This window comes from Manis javanica, chromosome 3, assembly GCF_040802235.1.
Source record: "Manis javanica isolate MJ-LG chromosome 3, MJ_LKY, whole genome shotgun sequence".
NCBI classification, from domain to species: domain Eukaryota; kingdom Metazoa; phylum Chordata; class Mammalia; order Pholidota; family Manidae; genus Manis; species Manis javanica.
The window spans coordinates 121,949,912-121,974,074 of record NC_133158.1 but is presented as its reverse complement, the minus strand read 5'-3'; the positions used below and the strand labels follow the sequence as shown (position 1 = coordinate 121,974,074).

Below are 24,163 nucleotides of genomic sequence, written 5' to 3'. Positions count from 1 at the left end.
AAACGCCCTTTCTGAGCTGGCTGAAGGTAGGCCAGATGAATTCTTTGACACAGGGCCAGAGGAGGTTTTCTCTTCTCCTCTCACGAACTACTACTTATTGTCCTGCATCCTTCCTCTGACGTTTACTCTCCTGTTCTCCATGACACTGAACTTAACACTGTCTTAGTGGATGAGACTGTGTGTCTCTGGCCCTTTAAATGGGGCGGGGTGTAGAGGGGCGGACCGCCCAGGAGAGACCCGGTGGGGAGCAGGGGAAAGCGGAAGCGTGGCTACCAGTGGCAGATTTGCGCGTGCGTAAGGCTAGAGCGGGGGCGGGGCTACGTGGGCCGGGGTCCTGGGGTAGAGTCAGAGCCTGAGCAGGTAACGTATTTCCAGTGTGGGCCAGCCCGGGTGGGAACATCGGGGAGAGGCTGTTCCCCGGGCGGAGAAGAACTCGCGCCAGGTCCCCGAGCCAAGGTCCTTTCCCGGCGCGACAGCGGCGCGGCCTCGGGGTGGCTGACGAAGCAGCCTCTGACGGGCTAACTGAACCCACCCGACGGCGTTGACATTGGGGTGGAGGGGTGTGTCTTGAGTTCGGCCTGGAACTGGTCAATTTCCATTTGTCGGTTCCAAACGAATAGGAGGCTGAGGGACAGGTGCTCCCACTCCCCCTGAGACAGGAGGGTGATCACCTTCTTTCCCTAGGACGGAACAGGTGTGCAGCTCGCGGGGCACAGGTGTAGGGCCCTCCATCCCTTGAGGACTGGGCTGAATAGGTTTCCCAGGTGGAGGCCGCGGTTTAGATAGGGTGCCCATCGCTTAGGATTGGTGCGTACCTTGTGAGGCTGGTTCCAGTTTATCTGCAAGGTGGAAAAAAGGCAAAAGATGGATATTAATTTGAGGGCCAGCTCTACTCTGTATGTCTATTGGGAGATAATTACATGTCAGGTGTGTGTGTGTTTGAAGTATGTCCAATACAACTAAGAATGGAGGATCTACATATGTTTGTGTAAGACATGGGTTTGCTCATTAAACTTACGCAAAGAGTGGCAATTAAATTTTCTGGCAAGAGCTGGCCTGTTCCATAGAATGCAGAGTAAGGAAAAATGGGGGAGAAGTTCTGGTTGAGCTGTTGGGCTTCATATGTTAAAGAGACATAGTTATATATGAGAACATTCCAGAGCCCTCAGAAAATCGTGTGTTGTTGGGTTTCATATGTCAAAGAGACATATGTGACAACATTCTTTCCAGAGCCCTCAGGAAATAGTATGTTGATTGTCCTTTATATAGTTGTTTTGCAACTGGACCAGCATTAGCAGGTAGATGTTTCCTGTCTTCCAGAATATTGGGGCATCTTGGTAATTTTTAGCTGTATCCCACTCTTTCATAGACCTTTCAACCATTGTGATGCCAAATGTCAGCTCTCTAGGTGAATGAAAAGTAAGGCCTTTGAGCTTAATGAAGCATGTTCAACTTTTTATCTGTTTATGGTTTTCACAGAGGTAAGGTAGTGTCTTGACCCACAGCTTCAGGTGTCACTGTATATTTGTAAGATCAAACTGTTCTTAACTGAATCCTGAATAAATATTTGAATAATCTTTATCCTGTGTAACAGTCCCCGTGCTATAACTTCCAAGCTTAAGCACCCCAAAGTACAGAGAAAACTCCTACCCTCAGTATTTGCAAATCCCAGGAGAGGACAGCAGTTACCTGTGTCCTATCTCAGGCTCCCTGTGAAGCATATAGTTATTGAGCAGAATGGTGCACAGAGTCCCTGGCTCTGTGTGCATCTTTTATTTATTTATTTTCTCTTTCCCTTTGCTGAAGACAATAGCTGAATTCCTGTAACTGGAATGGACATACCATATATTTCCACTGCTTTCGTCTTGGCCTATAGGCTGACTTAATGCAAAAGAACACAAAACATCTGAAATTGTAGAATGTGTGACACGTGACATAAGCTAAATGATCATTTAAAAAATTCGGTGTTAAGAATTTTAAAAAATTTCACCTAGATGCCAAGAATGGGACTTGCAATGTGGGAGGCTTTTTGGGGTAGAATGACCAGAACTGCTATTTGAGACTGGAAACCAGTGATGCAGTGTTGCTTGGCTGCTTACCTAGGGAGGGAGAAGGGAAGGGGTGAGGAATAGATGCATGGATGAATGGATTGGTAGGTTAATTAGCTACTATGTAATTTAGGCACTAAGAACACAATTGTGAACAAGGCAAAGAGAATGATGGTTCAGACACTGATAAAATTATTGCAATGTGATAAGTGTAATGACAGTGGAAGATGAATTTATAGGTGCATATTAATAGGGAACCTAGGCTAGTTGAGCAGGACAAAATAGACTTTTTGAGCAAGGACAGATTTAGTTGATATATAAGGTATGAAAATGATCAACAATAGGTGATGTGCCTGATTATATAAAGGTACAACTCAACTATAACTTGGATTATTATGGCATAGATTCCTGTATGCTCTGAGTCAGAAAATATCCTCTGAAGCTTAACAATTACAGGTAACAAAACTGATGTATTTAATTTGTAACACAGGTGTTATTCCTATCTTCCAATTTGTGTTAATCAGCAAATATGTTTTCCCCTTTTTTATTAAGTATTACTGATATACACTCTTATGAGGTTTCACATGAAAAAACAATGTGGTTACTACATTCACCCTTGTTATCGTGTCTCCCCCATACCCCATTGCAGTCACTGCCCAACAGTATAGTAAGATGCCACAGAGCCATTATTTGCCTTCTCTGTGCTACACTGTCTTCCCCGTGATCCCCCCATACCATGTGTGCCAATCATAATACCTTCAATCCTCTTCTCCCTCCCTCCCCACCTGCACTCCACCACCCCTCCCCCTTGGCAACCGCTAGTCCCTTCTTGGAGTCTGTGAGTCTGTTGCTGTTTTGTTCCTTCAGTTTTGCTTCGTTGTTATACTCCACAAATGAGGGAAATCATTTGGTACTTGTGTTTCTCCGCCTGGCTTATTTCACTGAGCATAATATCCTCCAGCTCCATCCATGTTGTTGCAAATGGTAGGATTTGTTTCTTAGGGCTGAATAGTACTCCATTGTGTATATGTACCACATCTTTATCCATTCATCTACTGATGGACACTTAGATTGCTTCCAAATCTTGGCTATTGTAAATAGTGCTGCAATAAACATAGGGTTGCATATGTCTTTTTGAATCTGAGAAATTATATTCTTTGGGTAAATTCCTAGGAGTGGAATTCCTGGGTCAAATGGCATTTCTGTTTTTAGTTTTTTGAGGAACCTCCATATTGCTTTCCACAATGGTTGAACTAGCTTACCTTCCCACCAACAGTGTAGGAGGGTTCCCCTTTCTCCACATCCTTACCAGCATTTGCTGTTCTTATCTTTTCAATACTGGCCATCCTAATTGGTGTTAAGTGATACCTCATTGTGGTTTTTATTTGCATTTCCCTGATAAGTAGTGATGTGGAGCATCTTTTCATGTGCCTGTTGGCTATCTGAATTTCTTCTTTGGAGAATTGTCTGTTTATATCCTCTGCCCATTTTTTAATTGGGTTATTTGCTTTTTGGGTGTTGGGGTGTAAGAGTTCTTTATATATTTTGGATGTTAACCCCTTGTCAGATATGTCATTTACAAATATATTCTCCCATACTGTAGGATGCCTTTTTGTTCTGTTGGTGGCATCCTTTGCTGTACAGAAGCTTTTTAGTTTAATGTAGTCCCATTTGTTCATTTTTCCTTTGTTTCCCTTGCTCAAGGAGATGCGTTCAGAAAAAAGTTGCTCATGTTTATATTCAGGAGATTTTTGCCTATGTTTCCTTCTAAGAGTTTTATAGTTTCATGACTTATATTCAGATCTTTGATCCATTTCAAGTTTACTTTTGTGTATGGGGATAGACAATAATCCAGTTTCATTCTCTTGCATGTAGCTGTCCAGTTTTGTCAACACCAGTTGTTGAAGAGACCGTCATTTCCCCATTTTATGTCCATGGCTTCATTATCGTATATTAATTGACCATATATGCTTGGGTTAGTATCTGGGCTCTCTAGTCTGTTCCATTGGTCTATGGGTCTGTTCTTGGCCAGTACCAAATTGTCTTGATTACTGTGGCTTTGTAGTAGAGCTTGAAATCAGAGAGAGGGTAGTCCCCCCAGCTTTATTCTTCCTTCTCAGGATTGCTTCGACTATTCGTGTCTTCTCTGGTTCCATATGAATTTTAGAACTATTTTCTCTAGTTCGTTGAAGAGTGCTGTTGGTATTTTGATAGGAATTGCATTGAATCTGTGGATTGCTTTAGGCAGGATGTCCATTTTGACAGTATAAATTCTTCCTATCCATGAGCATGCGATGTGTGTCCATTTATTGGTATCTTCTTTAATTTCTCTCATGAGTGTTTTGTAGTTTTCAGAGTATAGGTCTTTTACTTCCTTGGTTAGGTTTATTCCTAGGTATTTTATTCTTTTTGATGCAATTGTGAATGGACTTGTTTTCCTGATTTCTCTTTCTGCTAGTTCATCATTAGTGTATAGGAATGCAACAGATTCCTGTGTATTAATTTTGTATCCTGCAACTATGCTGAATTCAGAATTTAGATCTAGTAGTTTTGGAGTGGATTCTTTAGGTTTCTTTATATACAATACCATGTCATCTGCAAACAGTGACAGTTTGTCTACTTCCTTGTCAATCTGGATGCCTTTTATTTCTTTGTGTTGTCTGATTGCCATGGTGAGGACCTCCAGTTCTATGTTGAATAAAAGTGTGGAGCGTGAGCATCCTTGTCTTGTTCCCAATCTTAAAGGAAAAGCTTTCAGCTTCTTGCTGTTAAGTATGATGTTGGCTATGGGTTTGTCATATATGGCCTTTATTATGTTGAGGTACTTGCCCTCTATACCGATTTTGTTGAGAGTTTTTATCATGAATGGATGTTGAATTTTGTCAAATGCTTTTTTAGCATCTATGGAGATGATCATTTGGTTTTTGTCCTTTTTGTTGATGTGGATGATGTTGATGGATTTTTTAATATTGTACCATCCTTGCATCCCTGGAATAAATCCTACTTGATCATGATAGATGATCTTTTTGATGTATTTTTGAATTCAGTTTGCTAATATTTTGTTGAGTATTTTTGCATCTCTGTTCATCAGGGATATTGGTCTGTACTTTTCTTTTTTTGTGGTGTCTTTGCCTGGTTTTGATATTAGGGTTGAAAGGAAGGAGCGACACACAGCAGCAATTCACCGGAGAATTCCGCTTTATTAGGGAAAGGTGCTGGGTTATATAGGAAGGGGCATGAGGTGATTGAGGTGCTACTTCTATGGGGCTGGTGGCTATTGGCTGGGTGCTGAGATTGGGAGGGGGCGAGAGGTGATTGGGCTTCAGGTGGCGCTGGTGGGAGCCAAAGACCCAGAAGAGAAGCAGGAAGTTCGTCATCTTAAGGGTGGGGGCCCTTCATTCCCTCCCTTTCTCCTCTATGGGGTTGTGGATGTTGCTTTCTCTCTGACTGCTTCCTGCTGAACAGGGGCAGAGAAGGGAGTGAGGGCTTGAGGATTGGGAGGAAAGAGTTGATAGGACTCCCCACAGTAAGGACAAGTAGATGTGGACTTCTTCAGGTTGGAAATCAATGAAGGTTCCCTGTAACCATAGGTCAAGGACTTGTTGATTCCAGTGGTGCCAAGAGGATACGGGTGCCAGAAGTCAGGCGTCTGTGGCCAGTGTTTCCAGGAACTGTTTCCAGCGGGGAGAGGGGTCCATCTCAGTGAGTGGTGAGGAGGTTATGTGAGGGTGAGGGATCTTCTGTGGCTAAAAGCTGGTAGTTTCTGAGTAAAAGCTTGTTGAAAGTTTGATTAGAGATTTTACCGACTTGGGATTTGATAAACTTTACTATACAAGGCAAGAAGAGACAGGTGAAAAGAATGATTATTATAGGGCCTGCAATGGGCCACAGCCAGGTGAGGAAGGGGTTTGTTAGTATTGAAGAGAATGGGTTGGAATTGGAAGCAGAGTGGAGGCTGGAGGCAAGGTCGGTGAGTTTGGTAATGTCAGTTTCTACAATGCCGGATTTGTTGATGTAATAGCACTCCTCTTGAAGGAAGACGCAGGTGCCACCCTTTTCAGCTGTAAGCAGATCTAAGACCCGCCGGTTTTGAAGGGTGACCTTAGCTAGCGAAGTGACCTGTCTTTGGAGAGAGGCCAGGGAATCGGCAGTGGATGTCAGGGCTCCCTCAGGTTTGGTATTGAGATCTCTAATTGCCCATAGAGAGTGACCCAAGGCTCCCCCTGAAAATCCTGCCCCAATGGCTGAGGTGACTAGAGAAATACCAACCATAATGGGAAGGAAAGCAGCCCTTCTTGTGTGCAAGGGCAAAGGAGGTTGAAGCTCAAGGAATTCTGCCATGCTGTAAAGTGTAAGCTGTGGGATTAGGGTGAAGAGAATGCAGGGTGTGCTGGAATTGGGAGGCAGTGAGTTAAAAAGACTGCCATTACACCAAAAGAAGTGTCCCAGTTGCATAAAAGTCTTAGAGCCAGAGGTAGGGGTGTGGATAGAGAGACAGTGAAGTGCGCTGGAGGGGGGAGGGGTTGGGCCTACACAGTGGTGGATGGTGAGATTGTTTGCGTATTCTGGTTCCCATAGGGGTATGTCTGCCAGGGGGCGGAAGGGTTGTCCTGTGTGAAAGGAGTAATTGGAAATGTTACGGGGTACGGTGGCTAGCAGTGGGCGCTGTAGTGATGCATACAAGAAACAATTGGCGGTGTTAAGGGTGTGGTTGAGAAAGATGGTGGTGTCCTGAATGAGCTATAACCAAGAGTAGGAGGAATTGGAAGAGGGGCAGGGGTGAGAAGATGAAGAGGTGCCGTCAAGAGTTTGGATAATTACTTTTTCGGAATGTCCGATATCGGATGCAACTTGAGAGATCTGGGAATGAGAGGGAACATACTCTCGAGAGATATGAAGGGTACCGTGGGGGGTCGAGGACCCCACATAGTAAACTGAGGCTGTGACTCCGGCGGCCCATCGAGAGTCCCAGGGATCTGGGATTGATAAGGAGAATGAGCCGTTGGGATATTTCATGAAACGGTTGGAGGAGTAATACTGTGGGTACCGGGAGTTACCCATGTAGTGAATGGCGCAAGACCAGTAGGGACATCCCCCGTAGGTATCTTGCCATCACCTGCAATAGGCTTGTCTTTGGTCATAGAGGAAGCAGAGGTAGGGAGAATAAAGGTAGCTGCTAGTGAACACTTCAGTGGAGGGAGGAAAGTGGAGGTATAAAGGCTCGGAGCAGCCCTTTAGAGGGCAGTCTAATGTGGCAATGAGGGCAGTAACTTTTGTTTGATGCTGTGTGTAAGTCTGTCTGACTTTGAATCGCCATACAAAGGAGGCTGGGGTGGCGGGGAAGACAATAGGAATGACGAAAAAAAGTGAGAGAGCAGTAAAGGAGGAAAAAATCATGATTTGGGTATGGATGGCAAAGGGGGTGAACGGGAGATGCGGAGTTTCAAGGGATCAGAGAGATGAGGCATGGTAGAGTAGACAGCATCTTGGGCTGTATCTGAAGGACTCTGGATTGTGACTGATGGGTCTTGGGTGTCCAAAGAAGGTGGGTCCTGGGTGTTTGGTTTCAACCTGGAGATATGAATCCAAGGGGTGACAGAGTTATCAGGCAGTGAGAGCTTGGCAGCCGAGGGGGTGCAGAGAATAACTGGGTGTGGACCTTCCCATTTTGGGGTGAGAGAGGGCTGATCCTCTGGCGGCTTATAAAACACTAGTTGGCTGGGCTGTAAGACAGGAGGATTTTGGGAGGTGGATGGATCAGGAAGGAGCCAATCCTGATATTTCCACAATTCAGTGTGGAGGAGAGAGAGTAGTGGAAGAGCCATATTGGGAGGAATTGGTCCTTTGTGGGAAGGGAGCCCCGGGGGAAGAATTGGGCGGCCGTACATGATCTCAAAGGGCGACAAGAAGGAAGGTTTCTTTGGGAGGGCCCGAATGCGGAGTAGAGCTAAGGGAAGTAAGCGAACCCAGTCAAGGTGTAGTTCTAGAGATAGTTTGGTCAGGATGTCCTTTAGAGTCCTATTGGTTCTTTCTACTTTTCCCAAAGCCTGTGGTCGATAAGGACAATGTAAATGCCAGGGGAGTGAGAGCGACTTGGAGAGGTTCTGGATAATTTGGACAGTGAATTCAGGGCCGTTATCTGATTGGAGGGAAGTGGGCATCCTGAACCTAGGAAAGATCTGGGTGAGGAGGATAGAGGCAACCATGGACGCTCGTTTGTTAGTGGTGGGGAAATCTTCAACCCATCCTGAAAATGTATCTACTAACACGAGTAGGTATCTGGTACACCATACGGGGAGCATGTTAGTGAAGTCTATTTGCCAATCTGCGGCGGGGACATTACCCCTTGCTTGATGAGCCGGGAAGGGTCGGGCCTTGAGGGGGGTATTAGGGTTAGTGCATTAGCAGATGGTGCACCTACGGGTGATTTGGTCAAGTAGGATTTTGTCTTCAGGAGAGAGAGAAAAAAAGGATTGTAAAAAATGGATCAAGGATTGGGGGCTAGGATGGAACAGATCGTGTAAGAAGCGGAAGAAGGACTCTTTGTCCTGGGAACAGAGGGTGTCTTGTGATAAGGCTAAAACCGCAAGGGCAGACGGATTGTTGTCTGGTGTGTCTTCTGATAGGGCAACTGACTGGGCTACTCTGTCAGCTTTGTTGTTACCTCTTGCAATGGGGGAGTCATCCTTTTGATGTGACTTGCAGTGGACTATGCCCAGTTGGTGTGGGAATTGCGAAGCCTCTAGGAGTTTAGTTATTAAGGCTGAATTAGTGATGGAATTTCCTTTTGTGGTGAGGAGGCCTTGTTCTTTCCATACTACCGCATGAGACAAGAGAATGTGGAATACATATTTGGAGTCAGTGTACAGTGTGAGAGACATGTCCCGGGCCAGAGTGCAAGCTCTTGTGGCTGCAATGAGTTCGGCCTGTTGATTGGTTGTACCGGGGGGTAGGGCTCATGCCTCGATGACGTCTTTGAGGGAGACTACTGTGTATCCTGCGTAGTGGGTGCCCTCATGTTTAAAGGAGGACCCATCAGTAAACCAGATGAGGTCAGAGTGTGAGAGGGGGTATTGGGCCTGACATTCAGGGGCTGGCAGGGGAGGAAAGAAATGTCTGGATTTTGGAGGAAAGAGGATAGTAAGGTCAGGAGTCTGGAGGGAGATTTTGTAAACTTTTGTAGGTTAATAGGTCCTTTAGGTGATGTGGGGACAGACTGGTAAGGGGCGCCCCGAATGTTAGTTTATGAGCGTCTTCCTGCAAGAGCTGCCCAGCAGCTAATGCCCGTAGGCAGGGGGCCCATCCCCGAACTGTGGGGTCTAATTGCTTGGAGAGATAAGCTACTGGGGCAAAGGATGAGCCATAATATTGGCCTAGAGATCTTGAATGATGGGTTGAAGGCCTATGAGGGCTGAAGTGGTTAGGGGGTATTGGGCCTGGCAGATATACTGAGAGGGGTCACGTAATTTGATAGAGGCAGGAGGACATAGAGCCACGGAGGGGCTGGTAATGTCCCAAACTTTGGGATTTACAGGGTGTATGAGGGTGGAACTGGAGCTTTCATTGGGTAGAGGGGGATCGTCGGCTATGAGGGCCATCAGAAAGGGAGTACTGGGGGCTGTGGGAGTGGATATAGTTATGGAAACGTGGAGGAGAGAAAGGATATCCTGTCCTAGTAAAGGGATGGGACACTGGGGCATAACCAGGAAGGAGTGGGAGAAAGGTATGGGATTGTCTTGGATTGTGCATAAAAGGGGGGGGGGGTTAATGGAAAAATCTGTTTACCTCCTACCCCGACTATAGGAGTAATGGCTGGCGTGGTAGGGCCCCAGTATTCTCGCAAGACTGAGAAGATGGCTCCTGTATCTAGGAGGAAGGAGATGGGGCGACCATCTACTATTAAAGTAACCCCGGGCTCCTGTTTGGTGATGGAAATGGTCGGGCGAGAAGCCCCCAGCCCCCGTCAATCTTCTTCTGCCAGTCCCACTATGGTGGGCTTAGGATGGGGGTTGTTTGTCTAGTCTCCCCTTCGTGTGGTTGGGCAATCAGACCCCCAGTGGCCCTTTTTGTGGCATCTGGGGCATGGGGTGGTAGGAGATCTGGGGGAGGGGCACACCCTTGACCAATGTCCTTCTTTTCCGCACTTGAAACAAGTTCTGGGGGGGAGGGCTTGTTTGTAGAGGAGCACCCAGGTTGTGGTTTTATCAGCTGGGCCAACATTTGGAAGTTGGCGTGATCAGCCTTTTGTTTACGGCGTTCTTTCTCCTCCTCCTGGTTATGAAAGACTTTAAAGGCCACTGTTAGGATCTCAGTCTGTGGGGTAGCGGAGCCCTGTTCTAACTTTTTGAGTTTAGTTTTAATGTCGGGGTAGCTTTGAGCTAGGAAGTATGTCATAAGGACATGTCTTCCATCAGGCGTTTCTGGGTCCAGGCTGGTATACTGTAATAGGGCTTGAGTGAGTCTGTCTAAGAACTCGGAGGGAGTTTCCTCCCTCCTTTGAATTATGTCTTGGAGCTTTTGAAAATTGACTACTTTACGAGCTTCTTTTTTCAGACCTGCTATTAAGCAGGAGGCGAAAATATCTTGAGAGCGGAGACCCACAGCGGTGTTATAATCCCAGTGTGGGTCTTGTTCAGGGACAGCGGAGGGGCCAGGGTGATAGGTGGGGTCAGTCCTGTGGGTTTTGGTAGCGTGCATTTGGGCAAAGTCCCAAACTCGTCTACGCTCTTCAGGGAGGAGGGTATTGGCCAGGAGCATGAAAATGTCATGATGTGTGAGGCTGTAAGACTGGAGGGTCCATTGAAACTCCCTGATGTATGTCATGGGATCAGTGGAAAAGGAACCTAGGCGTTTCTCAAGTTGGGCTAAATCTCCTAGGGAGAAAGGGATGTGAACACACACAGTGCTTTCAGGTTTTGCCACCTCCCGGAGGGGGGCAATAATTTTGTGAGGCCCGCAGGACCGAGTCTGAGGGGGACTGAAGGTTTCTGGCTCAGTCTCTGGGGGAGAGACAGGTGATAGAGGCAAGAACAGAGGAGGCTCCTGGGACTTAGTTAGAAGGGGGCTGAAAGGCTCAGGCTTGATCTGTGGGGCGGGGAAGGTGAGGGGGACAAAGGCGGAGGGGGTGAGGTGGGGGATGAGATGGTGGTGGAGGAAGGGGGAGGGGCTGTTGTAGGAGAGGAGGGGGAAGGGAGAGGACAGGAGGCTTCTCCAGGGGAGGAGGTGGAGGCTGCAGCGATGGCGGAAGAGGGGGGAGGGGTTGGGGGGGAGGGGCCAAAGGGGGAAGCCTGTATGGCGGAGTTTCATCGGCTGGGTCAAAGGTAATCGAAGAGGGACTGGGAGTGTGTGGAGGGGAGGGAGACGACTTGCAGGCTAGGAGAACTTGGGGTGGGGAACAGGTGGTGTAGAGGCTGGGATTTTGAGGTAGGAGGCGAAAAGCTTTGATATAGGGAATCTCCTTCCATTTTTTCAGGCGCTGGCAGTAGTTAAAAAGATCGCGAGTGATGTTAGGATCAAGAGTTCCCCCTGCGGGCCATTGGTTGTTATTGTCTAGGGGGTATGTCGGCCAATCTTGGGAGCAGTATTTACAGAGAAGTTTTGGTTTTATATCAGGTGTCAGGGAGAGGGTAGCTAGATGCTTGAGCAGGCATTCAAGAGGTGAACTTTCAGGGAGGGATGAGGAGGCTCCCATGGCTAAAGGACAGAGAAGGAGATGAACAGGGGAAAATGAAAGGAGATCCTCGGACTGGGAACAGACCGCAAGGAGACAAAGGGCATCCCCGATGATCCTTGGTGGTCTGTGGAAACTCGTATATGAGTCGGAATTTCTTAGGAAGTGTGGGTCATCACTCAGACTTCTCTAAGAAGGCAGAGTGCCAGAGTCACTAGGAACCTAGTACTAGGAATTTTCGGCGGAAGAAATGGAAGGAGGAGGGGGGGAAAAAGGGAGCGTTCTCATCCACAAAGGAGTCACCTCGTTTATGGCTGTTGGAGGAGGGGCCTGAGGGTCCGCCGCAGCCGTGAAGGCCTGAGGCGGGGAGAGCTCCCTCCTCATCCCCGAGCGTCAGGGCCTTGCCGGACGATCATGGTCAATGGCGCTGCGATAGCTCAGGGAAGAGCGGCCTGCTCCAGGGGAAAACCTACCCAAAGGCCAAAGAGGAGTGGTGAGTGTGAGGAGCCAGCACCAGAAAAAGAGGACGAGGGCAAGCTGCTGCTGGTGTCGGGGTGGGGGGGAAGATGGGGCCCAGTTGGGGTGTCCCGTCTCCCGGGTTTCAGCACCAATGAAAGGAAGGAGCGACACACAGTAGCAATTCACTGGAGAATTCCACTTTTTTAGGGAAAGGTGCTGGGTTATATAGGAAGGGGCATGGGGTGATTGAGGTGCTACTTCTGTGGGGCTGGTGGCTATTGGCTGGGTGCTGAGATTGGGAGGGGGGCAAGAGGTGATTGAGCTTCACGTGGCGCCGGCAGGAGCTGAAGACCCGGAAGAGAAGCAGGAAGTTTGCCATCTTATGGGTGGGGGCCCTTCAAGGGTGATGCTGGCCTCATATAATGAGTTTGAAAGTATTCCATCCTCTTCTACTTTTTGGAAAGCTATAAGGAGAATGGATATTAGGTGTTCACTAAATGTTTGATAAAATTCAGTGAGTGAAGCCATCTGGTCCAGGGATTTTGTTCTTAGGTAGTTTTTTGATTACTAGTTCAATTTCATTGCTAGTAATTGGTCTGTTCAGATTTTCTGTTTCTTTCTGGATCAGCCTTGGAAGGTTGTATTTTTCTAGAAAGTTTTCCATTTCTCCTAGATTATCCAGGTTTTTAGCATATAATTTTTCATAGTATTCTCTAATAATTCTTTGTATTTCTGTGGTGTCTGTAGTCATTTTTCCTTTCTCATTTCTGATTCTATTTATGTGTGTAGACTCTCTTTTTTTCTTGGTAAGTCTGGCTAGGGTGTTATCTATTTTGTTTATTTTCTCGAAGAAACAGCTCCTGCTTTCATTGATTCTTTCCACTGTTTTATTCTTCTTGATTTTATTTATTTCTGGTCTAATCTTTATTATATCCCTCATGTGTTCTTCTTTTTCTAGTTTTGTTAATTGTGAGTTTAGACTGTTCACATGGGTTTGTTCTTCTTTCCTGAGGTAAGCCTGTATTGCAATATACTTCCCTCTTAGCATGGACTTTGCTGCGACCCACAGATTTTTCGGTGTTGAATTATTGCTGTCATTTGTCTCCATATATTGCTTGATCTCTGTTTTTATTTGGTCATTGATCCATTGGTTATTTAGGTGCATGTTCTTAAGCCTCCATATGTTTGTGGGCTTTTTCATTTTCTTTGCATAATTTATTTCTAGTTTCATACCTTTGTGGTCTGAGAAGCTGGTTGGTATAATTTCAGTCTTTTTCAATTTACTAAGGCTCTTTTTGTGGCCTAGTATATGATCTATTCTTGAAAATGTTCCATGTACACTTGAGAAGAATGTGTATCCTGCTGCTTTTGGGTGGAGAGTTCTGTAGATGTCTGTTAGGTCCATCTGTTCTAATGTGTTGTTCAATGCCTCTGTCTCCTTACTTATTTTCTGTCTGGTTGATTTGTCCTTTGGAGTGAGTGGTGTGTTGAAGTCTTCTAGAATGAATGCATTGCATTCTATTTCCCCTTTTAATTCTGTTAGTATTTGTTTCACATATGTAGGTGCTCCTGTGTTGGGTACATAGATGTTTATAATGATTATATCCTCTTGCTGAATTAACCCCTTTATATATTAGTTATCATATTCTGTATTGTTTGTCTATCCTTTGATTGACTTTGGGGATAGTTAATTTAATTTTGCATTTGCTTAGTAATTAGCTGTTCTACTTTCTTTACTATGGTTTTATTACCTCTGGTGACAGCTATTAAACCTTAGGAACACTTCCATCTATAGGAGTCCTTCCAAAATAGGCTGTAGAGATGGTTTGTGGGAGGTAAATTCTCTCAGCTTTTGCTTATCTGGAAATTGTTTAATCTCTCCTTCAAATTTAAATGATAATCTTGCCGGATAAAGTAATCTTGGTTCCAGGCCCTTCTGCTTCATGGCATTAAATACATCATGCCACTCCCTTCTGGCATGTAAGATTTCTGCTGAGAAGTCTGATGTTAGACTGATGGGCTTTCCTTTGTATGTCATCTTATTTCTCTCTCTGGCTGCTTTTAGTATTTTTTCTTTATCCTTGATCTTTGCCATTTAATTACTATATGTCTTGGTGATGTCCTCCTTGGGTCCCTTATGTTGGGAGATCTGTGCACCTCCATGGCCTGAGAAACTATCTCCTTCCCCAGATTGGGGAAGTTTTCAGCAATTACCTCCTCAAAGACACTTTCTATACCTTTCTCTCTCTCTTCTTCTTCTGGTATCCCTACAATGCGAATATTGTTCTGTTTGGATTGTTCACATAGTTCTCTCAATATCCTTTCATTCTTAGAGGTCCTTTTTGCTAGAGAATCTGTACCTGTAATGTAAATTGTCAGTAGAGGTGGAGCTCCGGTGACAGCTCCAGTAGGTACTGAGTTGATGTGTGCTGGATAAATAATCTTTTCTGCAAAACAGGGTGGGGATGCTGCCATGCTTACTCATTGTTTAGAGAACAGAGAAGAGCCCTTCCTCACCAGTTCCATCTTAATGAATCCTGCTGAAGAACTCTGCCTACATTAGGCAGTTTCTATTAATAGGGAATTTTGGATTGGGAGCCTCTACAAAAGATATATGGTTTGAAGGAGCCCTTTCCAAAACAAGAGGTGCTTCTCTGGGTAAACATAATTGGCCACAGCATTTCATTTTATAAGATGTAGAAATAGAGGGGCTCAGAAAGGGTAGACACATTGACCAAATCACAGATAGGAACCTGATTTTAATTGATTCTTTGGCTTATGTTCTTTTCACTTTGCCACCACATTGTAATAACAGGAGCTCATTGAAGGGAAAGTTGGAACTGGAGTAGAGTAGCATGGCAGGATGATATTCTTTCTTCAGAGTGCTTGACCCCTTGAACCTTCCTCAGTGTGGTATTGGTGTTCACAGATGCTGAGCTGTTCTAAGAACCTCTTGCTAACTCCAGATAGGAGATACAAAAGAACCAGAAAAAAATTTGTTTTCCTTTCTGAGTTATTTTGGAGACAGATGAAAGATGGAGACATTCTTCTTTGTAGAAATATGAAGTATTTTAGGCTATTAAATAATTTCAATAGAAATTTTTTTCTTTCCCCCCTTTTTTTTGGCTGCATGGTTTTCTTCACTATTTAAAAAAAATGTGTAAGAATAAAATATAACCGTCCTCAGGACCCACTGAATGTGAATTTGATTGTGCATGTTTGCAAACAGTCCTTGACTAACTGTAATCATTTTTGCTAAGTGGTAGATGTAAGAGTGAATTTTTTTAAAGAAGTAATTTGTCATGACCCAACTCAGTCTTCTTTGAAGAAAGGCATGTGAACGCTAATATTGCTACTGCATTTGATTCATTGCAAAAAGTGCGGTACCCAAGATTGGAAAGCTACTTTCAAATGTGCCCTTACCCCTCAGGGTGTTTTCTAGGAATGTATTTGATAGCATGTCTTTGTAGGATAGTCTTAGAGTTTGTCTTCTGTAACAAGAAAGAGATTAGTCAGTATTTGGTAATGTAGCAAATGTACTCGCTAGAAAGAATCGGTGTTAAGAATTTTAAAAAATCTCACCTAGATGCCAAGAATGGAACTTGCAATGTGGGAGGCTTTTTGGGTAGAATGACCAGAACTGCTATTTGAGACTGTGGAAGCCAGTGATGCAGTAGTTTCAGCTCCTGGAAAATCAGTCTTCATGAATCTGTATGTCTTACATATAGTAGACATTCATTTCTTTTAATATGATAAAAAACATTAAAAGAAGTGCAGTTCATTATAAGTACTAAAAAATGAGCTGAAATACATAAGATTCTCAGTGACTTTTGGGCATGTTATTTTTTAAAACACAGTAACAGAAACTAATTTTCAACTCCCTTTTAAAAAATTAGTTCTTTCAGTGACTCAGTGGTTGTCAGCCTTTTTTTGGTCTTCACTTCACTAAGGAGTAAGAAGAGTTAAGAGAAGTTCCTGTGGTGGGGAGGGTTGGTGGTGGTGATTATGCTGCTTGTGAGCAGTACATAGTTAGAAAAAACTTTCCACTGAGAGTTACTGCTAGTTGTTGGGTATTGTGGAAAATGCTTAGTTTTGAAAACAAAATGACCTTTGTTTTTATTATCATTATTACTATGGCATTGTTTCCATTTTCATATTTGTGTTTTTTTATTCTAAACAGGCAGAGCTAAGTGATGGACATTTTTAAAGTTTGGTCACTTGTAGCCTAATTGTAACACAAAATAAAAACATTTAAGAGCAGATGTAATCATTAAATTGTAACTTTCCTCCTGAATATATCTTTACTTTTCTAGAAATCTTGCAGGCAGTTGTTTTCTAGACAATTTTGCAAGTAAGCTAAATTATCTGTTTGTTTTTGATATAGCACTGTATCATTTAGAGCTGTGAAATATACACAAATTTGCATACATTTCTTTTTCTTTAATATTTTAGGTTTCTCTGAAGATGTCCTAGCTTTCTTTCTAGGAATCTTTAGTTGGCTGTGGAATTACTTTATTCAGGGGTCATTATAGTCTTCCCTAGTAGTTCTACATAGACTTGCTAATGTCATATTAAGTAACTAATCCATTCCATTCTGGGCTCTTTGTATCTGCAGTTAGGTCCCTGAGAGATCTGTGGCCCTATATGGATGCCAGCTACAAAAACGGTCTGTGTGCTTATCTCCAGGGAAACTGGAGATCTCTTCTGAGGTTTGGGAATGTGAAGAGAGGTTAATTGCAGCTTTTGGTACCAGTTTACCCTCCTGCTCTTAGGTACAGAAAGCTAATTGGTACCAGGTCTAGGAGCTGCGCTTAACCCCAGTCTATCATCACCAGACTTATGACTTAAGGTGGTTGGCCTCTTCCCAGACTCTTGAGGTAAAAGTTCCTCCTTTGTGCTCCCATAGAAACCCTGCCCCCATATCATACCCTAGTATTGATTTCTGTTTGCCTACAATCAGATGACTGAGTGAAGAATCAGTTTCCACAAAGACCAAACAGATCTTTGGAATATCCAGTTGAAAAAATATAAATGATATATATTTTTTTCTTTTTTGAAAAGAGATCATCAAGTCATCATGATCTAAGGCCAAAAACAAACAAAAACTTGGCTTGGATTGACTGAATACTGTTATTAAAATTAAATATGGAAAATGAACCAGACCATGAGAATGTGGAACAGAGCCTCTGTGCCAAGACGACTGAAGAAGAACTGAATAAGAATTTCAGTCTAGAAGTTTCACTTTCAAAATTCTCTTTCATGGATCTGGACAAGGAAGTGGAGTTCAAAAATGATCTGGTAAAAATTCGACTTGTGTCAAATGATGATATTTAACTAAAATGTTGATTAGGGTATAGTTTTGGACCCAAGACCTAAGTCTGTGATTTTTGTGTGAGTAATAGGAGTCTCTGTATAGTTTTATGTGACACCACTCTTCATTTGTATAGTTCATTACAGTTTATGAAATACTTCACATGTTTTCATTTGAGCTTTACAACACTCTGATAATCCATTTGGTAGAGGAAGAAAGAGAGGTGCAGCTATGTTAAATGACTTCTCAAGATCATAGAGTTAGTAGTAGGTTTAGAATTCTTGTGCAGTGGTTTTTTTCCCCCATTGATGTGGTACTAATAGGTTTTTGTGACCATGAGAATATTCAATGACAAGTTGTTTGACTTAATCAAACAACTCTCACTATAATTGATGAAATAACTAAGAAGTGCAATGTCAAACCTTTGTGTATTGCTTATGTCTGAACTTAGAAAATTAGGGCTTGTCATATGACATTGCTGTTATGTCATGTTTAAGAAAGCGGATGCCAAAGTCCTTCAACAGAAGCTTTCTGGAAAGGGCTGTCAGGATGATGCAGTCAATACATATTTGTCCTTGATAACTACTGAATATGTGGGTAGAAATGGAAGCAATTCTGTAGTCTTTTGACCTGATGCTTATTACCTTGGATTATTGAGTTGGTTGTCTGTATGATTAGTTTGGTGGTATGTTTGTCTCTTAATAGATAGTGGTTCTAATCAATTAAAACACCCTCATCATTTTAAGAGGGAAAGAAGCATTATGTGAGCATTAATTTCTTTTCTTGATTTAGATTGATGACAAAGAGTTTGATATTCCTCAAGTTGATACTCCTCCAACACTGGAAAGCATACTAAATGAAGTAAGTATATATTAATGATCACTATCATTTCATGGCATTGATTTGAGTTCTTCTGGGTTACTTGTGTGTGTGTCTAGATCTGCACTCTCCAATATGGGTGCAAGTAGTCCCATGTGGCAACTTGAATTTAAATTAAATACAGGTAAATAAAAATTAAAAATTCAATTCCTTAGTTATTCAAGGAGCATTTCAAGTGCTGTAGAGGCACATGTGGCTACCATAGTGGGCAGCATAGAGACAGAATGTTTCATCTGCTGCAGAAAGTTCTGCTGGACAGTGCTAGTCTAGACTGGGAGCTGCTCCAGGGCAGAAGCCATGTCTTGTTCATCTCTGTGCCCAGTACAATGCCTCATACGTGGTAGATTAAAAAAAAAATGTTTTATTAAGTGAGTTAAATACTGAATTCATGTCACTTTGAGATTTTTATTATGTTTTGATAATGTTATCTCTACCAGTGATATTCAAATAGCTCATCCTCTGATGCTAAAGAACAACCTTGTAATGCATCTCTTCAGCTCAGTCTTCTTGATCTTTTAAAAACTTAGCACTCCCCTTGGAGGTTTTTTAATGTATTAATTTATTTCAGCTCTGCAGTTGTGTTTTTTAAAAGATAATGATGCAAAGATTCCCCAACAGAATGCCCACTGATCCGATAGCTCTCAGTGAATTGGGCCTTGGTCTTTATTATTTACTTATACTTTCAGGGTTATAGTCCACAATTTTTAGGATGCAAACTACTTTTTATGAATTGTATCTTTAATTTTTCTTGTATGACTCATTTCTATTTTTTTTTTTTTTTGAGAGGGCATCTCTCATATTTATTGATCAAATGGTTGTTAACAACAATAAAATTCAGTATAGGGGGGTCAGTGCTCAATGTACAATCATTAATCCATCTCAAGCCTAATTCTCGTCAGTCTCCAATCTTCTGAAGCATAACGAACAAGTTCTTACATGGTGAACGAATTCTTACATAGTGAATAAATACTTACATGGTGAACAGTACAAGGGCATTCATCACAGAAACTTTCGGTTTTGATCACGAATTATGACCCATAAACAATCAGGTCAAATATGAATATTCATTTGATTTTGGTACTTGATTTATATGTTGATCCCACATTTCTCCCTCTATTATTATTATTATTTTTATTTTTAGTAAAATGCTGAAGTGGTAGGTAGATGCAAGATAAAGGTAGAAAACATAGTTTAGTGCTGTAAGAGGGCAAATGTAGATGATCAGATGATCAGGTGTGTGCCTATGGACTAAGTATTAATCCAGGCTAGACAAGGGCAGCAAAACATCCACGAATGCATAAAATTTCTCTCAAAGCAGAGGGGGTGAGGTTCTGAGCCTCACCTCTGTTGATCCCCAAATTCTCACCTGATGGCCCCCATGTGACTGTGCCTGTCTTAGGTTGTTCCTCCCTTGAGGAATCTTACCCGTCTCTGGCTAACCAGTCATCTTCTGGGGCCATACAGGGAAATGTAAAGTTGGTAAGTGAGAGAGAAGCCATATTGTTTGCAAAGGTTAGCTTTTTACTTCTTTGCAGATTTATGCCCTGTGGCTTCTATGCCCAGCACTTGTCTCGAGGTATCTTTACCACCTGGAGGAATTATGATACTCGGTAAATTCGATATGAGGCGCGAATTCTATTTAAGGGTTGTAATTAGGAAGGAAGAAGAAAAGCTATAGATGTAGCATATGAAGGAAACATGGGAGGATTGATTATTTCTTTGACATATCTTCTTGTAGAGTACCTTAAGTATGTATAGGTTTTAAACTACTAACTAATTTGCACACACATATTAACATAATAGGAATACAGTGACATAAACAAAGCAAATCTATAATTACCATCCATCTCCAGTGAAGCCAAGAAAACCATTTAGGCACCCTAGGCATTTATGAAAATTTGTCTATGATATGATGGATATTGTCCAACTGTACTTGAACCGTCTGAGAGAAATCAGACAAATTAAAGCAACCCATTTCTGGGATCTGTTCACATCCCATATGTTCTTTTAACCGTAGATAGTCTATAGTCATGAGATTTTGGAGTGCTACAACTTGCACCCCTCCCAACTCCTGGTTGAGTTCCAACAGTACAGATCCGGTCAAATTCGTTGTCTCACTGTATGCACATGCCAGCCTAGACATCTCCCTCCTCATTCCTATGGCAAGTCCAGGAGACGGTGGACTGGATGCAGCCACAACCGCAGCATCGTCCAGATCCCTGTGGAGGCTTTTTGATGATCCTCCCCCGGCACAAGTCCTCCAGAGAGTGCTGATGCCGGAAGCTCCTCCTCATATCGTATCTTAGTTCATTTTCTGGGTATCCAAGCTAGGCCTTGATCTTCTGCATAGAAACAAACAGACCCTTTGCCCACACTTTGACATGCCCTCTATACTACTGTGCAGAACTCATTGGAGGTCAGCACACAGTAACTGCTTTTTTTTTTTCTTTTTTTTTTTCTATTAAGAGAAAGGAATAATATCAGAAAACAGTACCTCCATAGCTGATCATCTGACACCCTTTAAGTGATCAACATTAAGGATATTTAAAGCATGCGTTGATCTTTGATTTACCAATAGTTTTATCCTATCAAGGAGTAATCCCCCTTTTCTTTCTTTCTTTCTTTTTTTTTTTTTAATTTTTAATCTACACTTACATGAAGAATACTATGTTTACTATGCTCTCCACTATATCAGGTCCCCCCTAACAACCACACTACGGTTACTGTCCATCAGCTTAGCAAAATGTTGTAGAGTCACTACTTGTCCTCTCTGTGTTGTGCAGCCCACCCTCCCCTTTCTCCCTCCCCCCCATGCATGCTAATCTTAATACGCCCCTTCTTCTTCCCCCCCCTTATCCCTCCCTGCCCACCCATCCTCCCCAGTTCCTTTCCCTTTGGTACCTGTTAGTCCATTTTTGGGTTCTGTAATTCTGCTGCTGTTTTGTTCCTTCAGTTTTTCCTTTGTTCCTATACTCCTCAGATGAGTGAGATCATTTGGTATTTCTCTTTCTCCGCTTGGCTTATTTCACTGAGCATAATACTCTCCAGCTCCATCCATGTTGCTGCAAATGGTTGTATTTTTCCACTTCTTATGGCTGAGTAGTATTCCATTGTGTATATGTACCACATCTTCTTTATCCATTCATCTACCGATGGACATTTAGGTTGCTTCTAATTCTTGGCTATTGTAAATAGTGCTGCGATAAACATAGGGGTGCATCTGTCTTTCTCAAACTTGATTGCTGCGTTCTTAGGGTAAATTCCTAGGAGTGGAATTCCTGGGTCATATGGTAGGTCTGTTTTGAGCATTTTGATGAACCTCCATACTGTTTTCCACAATGGTTGAACTAATTTACATTCCCACCAGCAGTGTAGGAGGGTTCCCCTTTCTCCACAGCCTCACCAACATTTGTTGTTGTTTGTCTTTTGGATGGCAGCTATCCTTACTGGTGTGAGGTGATACCTCATTGTAGTTTTAATTTGCATTTCTCTGATAATTAGCGATGTGGAGCATCTTTTCATGTGTCTGTTGGCCATCTGTATTTCTTTTTTAGAGAACTGTCTGTTCAGTTCCTCTGCCCATTTTTTAATTGGGTTATTTGTTTTTTGTTTGTTGAGGCATGTGAGCTCTTTATATATTCTGGATGTCCAGCCTTTATCGGATGTGTCATTTTCAAATATATTCTCCCATACTGCAGGGTTCCTTTTTGTTCTATTGATGGTGTCTTTCGCTGTACAGAATCTTTTCAGCTTAATGTAGTCCCACTTGCTCATTTTTGCTGTTGTTTTCCTTGCCCGGGGAGATATGTTCAAGAAGACGTCACTCATGTTTATGTCTAAGAGGTTTTTGCCTATGTTTTTTTCCAAGAGTTTAATGGTTTCATGACTTACATTCAGGTCTTTGATCCATTTTGAGTTTACCTTTGTATATGGGGTTAGACAATGGTCCAGTTTCATTCTCCTACATGTAGCTCTCCAGTTTTGCCAGCACCTTCTGTTGAAGAGACTGTCATTTTGCCATTGTATGTCCATGGCTCCTTTATCAAATATTAATTGACCATATATGTTTGGGTTAATTTCTGGGGTCTCTAATCTGTTCCACTGGTCTATGGCTCTGTTCTTGTGCCAGTACCAAATTGTCTTGATTACTATGGCTTTGTAGTAGAGCTTGAAGTTGGGGAGTGAGATCCCCCCTACTTTATTCTTCTTTTTCAGGATTCCTTTGGCTATTCGGGGTCTTTGGTGTTTCCATATGAATTTTTGAATTATTTGTTCCAATTCATTGAAGAATGTTGCTGGTAATTTGAGAGGGATTGAATCAAATCTGTATATTGCTTTGGGCAGGATGGCCATTTTGACGATATTAATTCTTCCTAGCCATGAGCATGGGATGAGTTTCCATTTATTAGTCTCCCCTTTAATTTCTCTTAAGAGTGACTTGTAGTTTTCAGAGTATAAGTCTTTCACTTCTTTGGTTAGGTTTATTCCTAGGTATTTTATTCTTTTTGATGCAATGGTGAATGGAATTGTTTTCCCAATATCTCCTTCTATTGATTCATTGTTAGTGTATAGGAAAGCTACAGATTTCTGTGTGTTAATTTTGTATCCTGCAACTTTGCTGTATTCCAATTTCAGATTTCTGTGTGTTAATTTTGTATCCCCCTGTCTGGTTCCCGATCTCAGAGGAAATGCTTTCAGCTTCTCGCTGTTCAGTATAATGCTGGCTGTGGGTTTATCATATATGGCCTTTATTATGTTGAGGTACTTGCCCTCTATTCCCATTTTGCTGAGAGTTTTTATCATGAATGGATGTTGAATTTTGTCAAATGCTTTTTCAGCATCTATGGAGATGATCATGTGGTTTTTGTCTTTCTTTTTGTTGATGTGGTGGATGATGTTGATGGATTTTCGAATGTTGTACCATCCTTGCATCCCTGGGATGAACCCCACTTGGTCATGGTGTATGATCCTTTTGATATACTGTTGAATTCTGTTTGCTAATATTTTATTGAGTATTTTTGCATCTACATTCATCAGCTATATTGGTCTGTAATTTTCTTTTTTGGTGGGGTCTTTGCCTGGTTTTGTTATTAGGGTGATGTTGGCTTCATAGAATGAGTTTGGGAGTATTCCCTCTTCTTCTATTTTGTGGAACACTTTAAGGAGAATGGGTATTATGCCTTCTCTGTGTGTCTGATAAAATTCTGAGGTAAATCCGTCCGGCCCCGGGGTTTTGTTCTTGGGTAGTTTTTTGATTACTGTTTCAATTTCTTTGCTCGTAATGGGTTTGTTTAACTTTTGTGTTTCTTCCTTGGTCAGTCTTGGGAGGTTGTATTTTTCTAGGAAGTTGTCCATTTCTTCTAGGTTTTCCAGCTTGTTGGCATATAGGTTTTCATAGTAGTCTTTAATAATTCTTTGTATTTCTGTGGAGTCTGTCGTGATTTTTCCATTCTCATTTCTGATTATGTTGATTTGTGTTGATTCTCTTTTTCTCTTAATAAGTTGGGCTAGAGGCTTATCTATTTTGTTTATTTTCTCGAAGAACCAGCTCTTGGTTTTGTTGATTTTTGCTATTGTTTTATTCTTCTCAATTTTGTTTATTTCTTCTCTGATCTTTATTATATCCCTCCTTCTGCTGACTTTAGGCCTCATTTGTTCTTCTTTTTCCAGTTTTGATAATTGTGATGTTAGACTATTCATTTGGGATTGTTCTTCCTTCTTCAAGTGTGCCTGGATTGCTATATACTTTCCTCTTAGACTGCTTTCGCTGCGTCCCACAGAAGTTGGGGCTTAGTG

The 24,163-nt window shown here is 42.6% G+C and overlaps 1 protein-coding gene across 4 annotated transcripts in view; it reads left to right on the top strand.

Moving 5' to 3' along the window:
• Window positions 1–261: 261 nt before the first annotated feature.
• The window catches only part of VPS8 (VPS8 subunit of CORVET complex), a 304,326-nt gene continuing 280,424 nt past the window's right edge, over window positions 262–24,163 (top strand). For 3 of the 4 annotated variants that reach the window (XM_073231972.1, XM_073231971.1, XM_073231969.1), the window contains exons 1-3: window positions 301–360; window positions 17,239–17,475; window positions 18,281–18,349. In XM_073231972.1, the coding sequence (XP_073088073.1) occupies window positions 17,323–17,475; window positions 18,281–18,349 (222 nt within the window). In that variant the 5' untranslated portion in view covers window positions 301–360; window positions 17,239–17,322. The other variant, XM_073231970.1, reaches the window with a different exon arrangement.